At 33.1% G+C, this 7,354-nt stretch overlaps 1 protein-coding gene across 2 annotated transcripts; it reads left to right on the top strand.

Annotated features, from left to right (window-relative positions):
* The first annotated feature begins 4,111 nt into the window (after window positions 1-4,111).
* Window positions 4,112-7,065, top strand: LOC110917684 (B-box zinc finger protein 20). Of its 2 annotated transcripts, XM_022162154.2 has the most exons (3): window positions 4,114-4,424; window positions 4,740-5,124; window positions 6,786-7,065. In XM_022162154.2, exons 1-3 carry the CDS (start codon window positions 4,239-4,241, stop codon window positions 6,791-6,793), a joined length of 579 nt encoding a protein of 192 aa, XP_022017846.1. In that variant the 5' UTR covers window positions 4,114-4,238; the 3' UTR covers window positions 6,794-7,065. The 2 variants fall into 2 exon arrangements, with proteins under 2 accessions (XP_035841995.1, XP_022017846.1); XM_035986102.1 differs by lacking the exon at window positions 6,786-7,065 and having other exon boundaries at window positions 4,112-4,424; window positions 4,740-5,162.
* The last annotated feature ends 289 nt before the right edge of the window (window positions 7,066-7,354 follow it).

Here is a 7,354-nt window from a genome sequence, read left to right as displayed (position 1 = left end):
GATTTTACGAGGTGTTACAATTATTTCCCTCCAATGGCAGTGGCACTCAACAACTGATGATCTTAAGTCTGATTGTTTTATAAAAAATGTTATGCAAAACTCTGTTGGATGCAAAGACTGTTGAAGACCAATCATCTGCTGAAGTCAAAGTACTACTGAAGTCAAAGGCCTAATCAACCTTAATGGAAAGCACTGCTCAGCCTCATCAGTGGTTGAGCATCATCAGCGGATAGTCTCATCAGAGTTTGCTGGTCTATAAACACTGTTATACACAAAGATCTGCTGATTTCTAAAGTCTGCTGATCTATAAAGACTGTTATACACAAAGATCTGCTGAAGTCTAAAGTCTGTTGAAGACCTATCATCTGTTGAAGTAAAAGAATTGTTGGAAGCCAAAGGCCTGATCAACCTTGATTGAGCTTTGGTGAAAGTTGTTGAGGCATGTGATCGTGTGTTCGTAGTTAATGTTTGTTGAAACTTAAGTTGTATTCAAATTCTTTTAAGTTGTTAGACATCTTTTATATGTACTTATGTCTATAAGCAGTTTACATTGTCAATAGGTGGGTACTCCCTTTTTTGGATACGTGAATGGAAATAGTCGTATGTAATTGATATATTAATCGATGATCTATTTTTATGGTTGTCTATTAGCTATAGTAGATAACACGTTTTGGTACAATATCTATATACCTATACTTTCTATTAAAATGTGTTATGCATGGTTTTCTAAAAACTTCCCGTATTTGCACACGGGTCTTACTACTAGTAGAATATAAAAATAAGAAGTGTAAGAAGGCACTATAGAGTGACAAGTGTCCCAAAAGAAATCAAGTGGGAAGGGTGATTTTGTCAAAAAGAATAAAAGATTATGCACATGCAAGTCACATGCTATTCCCCCCTATTTTTTAAACGTCCATATCTTTTTTATACGGCATTTGTTTTTTAAAAGAAATTATACCATAAAATCAAGCGTCTTTTCATCTTTAATATGAGTACCATATTTTTATATTTAGGAAAAAACGAAAACCCAGTTGCGTATTACACAATGGACATAACATAAAACACAATGAGAAAACCCAGCTACGTATTACACAATGTACATAACATAAAACACAATGAGTATTAAACTAAAAACACAATGGAAAGTAGACCAAAAACACAATCGATGACAACAGATAAAAGACACAATGGATATCAGACTAAACACAATGAGTATCAAACTAAAAACACAATTGATGACAGCAGATAAAAGACACAATGGACAGCAGACTACAACACAATCAAACTTAAAACACAATGGAAAGTAGACCAAAAACACAATCGATGACAACAGATAGAAGACACAATGGATAGCAGACTAAACACAATGAGTATTAAATTAACTAAAAACACAATTGATGACAGCAGATAAAAGATACAATGGACAGCAGACTAAAACACAATGGACAACACAATAAAACACAATGAACAACGGATTAAAACACAATGCGTAACAAAACAAAAAACACAATGGACAAAGATTAAAACACAATCGATAGCATAATACACACAATGACTAGAACCTATAACACAATGTATAGAAAACTCAAATATAACACTATCTTCATTGTGTCATACATGGTGTCATAGGTTGTAATAAGAACGCAATTGACATAAGCCAAATTAACGTTGCATTATAAGTTTTAATAATAACACAATGTATAGAAACCTTAGTAAAAATGTAAAGACTAAAACCCAGTTGAAATACACAATGACCAGAACCTTTAACACAATACAAAGAAAACCCGGTAAAAATGAAATTTTTTTTTATTTTTATATAACAATATCATACTCATATTAAAGATAAAAAACAATGTGTTTTTATGGTGATTTTTTTTTTAAAAAACAAATGTTGTATGAAAAAAGTTATGGACGTTTACTTGCATGTGCAGAGAGAAAGTCAATAAATATTAAATTCCTTTTATGCCCTTCCATTCTTTTCTTTTCTCTGAAATTAATCTCAACCCTTCAAATCTAAGATCAGTGGATTAGAATCCTTCTTACCCTTCTTATTTATGTTGTTCTTTGTATTTGATCCTAATCCATAATGTAAAATATGGCACTTTTGGCAACACCCTGTCTAAATGTAACAATTTGCCTATAATGAGACATGCTTTAGTTATGGGTGTCAATCGTGTCGGGTTGATGGGTTGACGGGTTGCGGGTTGGTGAGTTGGTGGGTTGAAATGTTCAACCCGAACCCGACCCATATTATTATTCGGGTCAAAGATTTCAACCCTAACCGACCCATATAAATTCGAGTCAACCCGAACCCGACCCGTTTAACCCATATTTTGAAATGAGTCATATAAGTTGATGATTTATAAATGAGTTATTGGGTTTTAGGCGTGTTATCAATAACATGTTTAATGATGAGTATGAGTGTGACAAATAAATAATAAAATGTATCAAAATTAACATTATTATAACTAACCATGTAAAATAAAAACGGAAAAACAAAAAAATATATATAAAAGATTTTTTTCTAAATAGTTAAAAGGGTTAATGGGTCAACCCGTTTTTTATACGGGTCAACCTGAACCCGTCAACCCGACCCGTTTTTAATACGGGTCAACTCAAACCCAACACGTTTTTTTAAACGGGTTGTGTTAGTCGATTCAAACCTGTTTTTTGTGTCAGGTTTGGGTCGGGTTAACGGGTCGTGTCAAGAATTGTCGTCCCTAACTTTAGTATTATAAGGCTGAAGAAATAGAAAGTTAGCTCTAAACGTACTACAAAAACCGAAAGGCTTTTTGTGTCTACGATGTGTGAGAGCATTAAACGTTAATAACTGGTTAATTTATTATAACTAACTGCTTTAACTTCTAAAATACCACCAAATCAACACACAGTTGCATGGATTTGAACCCGCACCACATTTGTGGAGGGCAAACTCTAATGTCGCTAAACCACAAGGTCATTGGACTAATGCCCTATCACCTAGGCCTGTCAATTTAACGTACCCGATCAACCTGACCCGACCCCATTTGTACACGATGTAAAACCCCTATCCGAACAAACTTGAAACTTGATTAACCTGATTGTTATTAGGGTTGGGCTTCGGTTAGACTTTAAAACATAAACAAAAACCATGAATAACCCGAAACTTAAACCCATATACCAAACCTAATCTACACCTACGGAGTGTAACTTGTTTTTGTTGTTCAGGTATTTAGTTATGTACACATGATAGAATATCGGTGATATTTTGATTTTTCTAGTTTGATTTTATGTTGTTTGTCTTTATAGAATTTGTAAATATGATTGACTTGGTAATCGAACACCCAAAACCCGATTAAACCGGTTGTTATTAGGGTTGGGTTTCAATTAAACTTTTCAAGGACAAAAACCGAATAACAACCCACAGCCTAAAACCCAAAAAACATATCCAATCAACACCCCTACAATCACCGGTTTAGGATTGGGCTTCGGTTAGGGGTTGTTTGACAACTTCTTAATGGTTAAGTGTTGAACGAGTAAGAGGTCTGAACCATTTAGTGCTGAAACAATAAGAGGTCTGAACCATTAAGAACTGGTATAATGCTTAACCGTTCAGAGGCAAATGTCTGACCAATTCAGATTAGAGGTCTTAACCATTCAGACTCAGTATAATGCTTAACCATTCAGAGGCAAATGTCTGACCAATTCAGATTAGATGTCTTAATCATTCAGAGGCAAATATCTAAACCATTAAGATATTTGCTTGTAAAACAAACAGTCTGAACCATTAAATGTTGAACCAGTAAAAGGTCTGAACCATTAAAAGCATCAAAGGTAAACAAACAGCCTCTTAGACTTTAAAACATAAAGGTGCTAGGTGCTCGTTTGTCAAATCTAGCGAGCGACTACTAGAAAGTTCATATAAAATAGATAAAGTTCATATAAATCTAGTCTAGATATAGTTATATATTCTATCATATCATTATTCCAATAAAAGTGCACTTTTTTTATAAAATTAAAGCTCTCATCTCCCCCACCACTTGATCCAAGTTGCCACTTTATTTTTGTCACTAGTACCCCCTACACCTCATACACATTCAAAACTATATCAACAATAATCCTGATAAAGTCATAAAACAGCTTAGCTGTGACCCCCACCCCTATCTTTCTCACTCCATATATACTCACTTGTTCATATCGTAGGTGCCATCACATCTTATAATTCCTCAAACCCCACTTCACCACACTTGACACTAGTCATGAAGATCCAATGCGACGTTTGTCACAAATCCGAGGCCGTTGTGTATTGCACCGCGGATGAAGCCTCCCTTTGCTCCGCCTGCGACCACTGCGTCCACCATGCCAACAAGCTCGCTAACAAACATCTTCGTTTCTCGCTCATTCATCCGTCTTTCAAAGACTCCCCTCGCTGCGATATTTGTCAGGTATTGTAACACTTTTATTTATAAAGAATCTGATTTTTTTTTAACGGCAAAATTTTATTAAAAAAAGAAACCCAGCTGGCAAGAAACCAGACAGGACGAGACAATTTCATCAAACAGAATTCAGAATTCAGAATTCTGCATCTATAGTAAATAACTTTAAATAATAAAATTTGTTGAAACCGATGCATAATTCTGTATTTTTCAATGACTGCAGCTTGTTACCCGTTTAACTGTTATTCTTCTGTAATTTGCCTAATATTCTATATATCTATTTATATTAAATTAGAATTACATTTGTTTTTGAACAACAATCAGGAGAGGAGAGCCTTTCTATTTTGCAAAGAAGACCGAGCGATTTTATGCAGAGAATGCGACATTCCAATTCACAAAGCGAGCGAACACACGAAGAAACACACGCGGTTTCTACTAACGGGAGTTAAGTTGTCGGCTTCGTTATCCTGCTACGATAATTCATTTCAGCAGACTCCGTCTTCATCGAATTCAAACGGGTCTGTTGAAAGCACAAAAGCTTTTGGCAGCTCAGCAGATCAAAGAAGCGCTTCGGTTAACGATAACTATCCGTATTCGAATTATAGTTTGAGTCAAGGAGAAATGGATCAGACAGGGAGTATTTCAGAGTATTTGACGGAAACGTTGCCGGGATGGCATGTTGATCAGTTTCTTGATTGTTATGAGTTCGGTAAGTTTTCAAAAACTTTTTAAATTTGAGTCTTTTTGTTTGAAAAATGTATAGTTTGGACACTTTATGGTTATATATTTGGATGAGTTAAAATGAGAATCACCTTGAGTTGTGAGAACCATGAGAACTAGACTATCCAAAAGGTTTTTCCGATTTTTTTTCTCAAAAGTCATAAAAAATCACTTGTTTCAGCAAAAAAAAAAAATTAAATGCCGTATAACCACATTTACATGAGGCGTAAAAAATATTTATATTCGTACAAAATTTACACTAACGCGTAAAAAAAACTTGCATCAGTCAAAACTACCGACTCGATAATTTTTTCTTTACTTTTTTTTTTTACAGATGTGCTTATAAATATGTATAAGAGGATGATTATGAATTCTAATAAAAGCATGATATATAAATGCATTTTTGATTTAGATGGAAGGGTTTACGTTGCTAATAACTTTGTTATGAATGAGATTTTACTAGGAATATATATGTGTTATATAAATATATTTTCGAATTAGTTGTGTAAATAACATAAATTAAAAGTTCGAAGCAAGATATAATCACATATATGTCTTTTTTTGTATATTTATATAAAAGATAATCAGGTCAAACCGTACTTTGCATCTATATTAAAGAAAAATAACGTACGTATCCATGAATTGTCACAAGTGTCTTGAAATATACAAAGTTGACTTATGTTAAATTTCTGAAAAAAATAGATACTTAGAAATAATTTCACATACTCGGTAAAAAAATTATATACTAAAAAAATAAAATAAAAGATGAATAAGATATTATACTTTTTAAAAGGTTTAATTATGAATATATTTATGATGATATCTATCAACTCAACAACTTCATTTTTTCTTGGCCGTTCAAAAAAAAAAAAAAAACCAACAAAATAAATGCGTATGCATATCTACACATTATTTTAAGATTTTTTAGCTTTTATGTTCTAGTTTTAATTTTAATTTTAATATATTGGGTTTTATTCACTTGTTAGACCATGTGTAGTGGTAAGTTTGTATAATGCCCCTATCATGGGGCATTATCCGACACGTGGCATCCTAGTCGGTGTTTGGGCATTATAGCAAAAGTGGCGTAGTGGGGCATTATACCAATAACCCACATTCAATCATTTGAAGAAAAAAAAATAATAATAATAATAAAGCAAAGAGGCTAGTCAAACAATGGAGACATCCCATTGGCCACATGCCCCTTCAAGTCAAACATGGCAGGAAACATGGCAGGTTCTTGGGCGTTTTCATTATAACGCGAGCAACATTTTTTTCAAAAAATAACGCCTAATAACGCCCCATGTAATGGGGTGGGAGCGTTTTAGGGCGTTTTTTTTCAAATTTTTTTTAAAAATCACGCCCCACTACGGGCGGTCTTAAAGATTGAGTTTAAGGTGTCGATTACTTTTACCAACTTAAATAAATATCTATAAATAAAAGTTCATCTTATAATATTTGGACCAACTTTTGAAACTTTTGATATATTTATAAAAAAAAGAAATTTATAGTGTGTAGATTGCATATTTATCCAAACATTTGCTAGAGATATGCATATATTGCAAATTGAATCATATTGTTATAAATTCTAAATAAAATACTAGTGTTTATTGTATGTTTTTATAAAAAATCTTGTTTCCTATGAATAAACAGGCTTATGACAAGCATCTTGCTACTTATGGCATATGATCCTGACAGCCATTGCCACTTTGGGATTGTTTATGGTCACTACTCACTAATGGGCATTTGTATATATTCATCATCAAGAAATTGTTTGTCAAAGGAACTCATCAATGAGGTCAACTATTTGATGTTTAATGAGATAGATACACAAAAACCACATGCCATCATGTTAATTCTAGAATCCCACTTTTGCACTTTTGGTTCTGTTTATGGGGTAGGGGAGAGGGGTATGCCCTTTTATCCCTCTTAATTGCCTTTTGATTATATTTTTTTGTTGGTTTTTTTTTCCATCAAGGAATAAATGAAATATTGCTAAATACTAATAGATTATTGAATACATTTTATAGAATTACAAATTTACAGACATCATATGATTTATACATTTGTCTTAAGAGGTACTTGAACGCGTAAATAATACTCAAGATACAATCATACAACTTGTTGCCGTTTAAGCTAAAAACCAAATTATTAATTATTCGAAACAACTTCGGATATATGAGTAAGTTTTGATTGTTTGTCTATGTAATAACTATATTCAT

This window comes from Helianthus annuus, chromosome 16 (assembly GCF_002127325.2).
Source record: "Helianthus annuus cultivar XRQ/B chromosome 16, HanXRQr2.0-SUNRISE, whole genome shotgun sequence".
Lineage (NCBI taxonomy): Eukaryota > Viridiplantae > Streptophyta > Magnoliopsida > Asterales > Asteraceae > Helianthus > Helianthus annuus.
Note: the sequence above shows the minus strand (reverse complement) of the source record. Positions and strands in the feature narration are given on the sequence as shown.

What these genes read in the sequence shown, in the direction of transcription:
- LOC110917684 (XM_035986102.1), top strand. Translation starts at nt 4,239, where the DNA reads ATGAAGATCCAATGCGACGTTTGTCACAAATCCGAGGCCGTTGTGTAT. An exon ending in CTCGCTGCGATATTTGTCAG is followed by an intron (nt 4,425 to 4,739) that starts GTATTGTAACAC and finishes AACAACAATCAG; the next exon opens with GAGAGGAGAGCCTTTCTATT.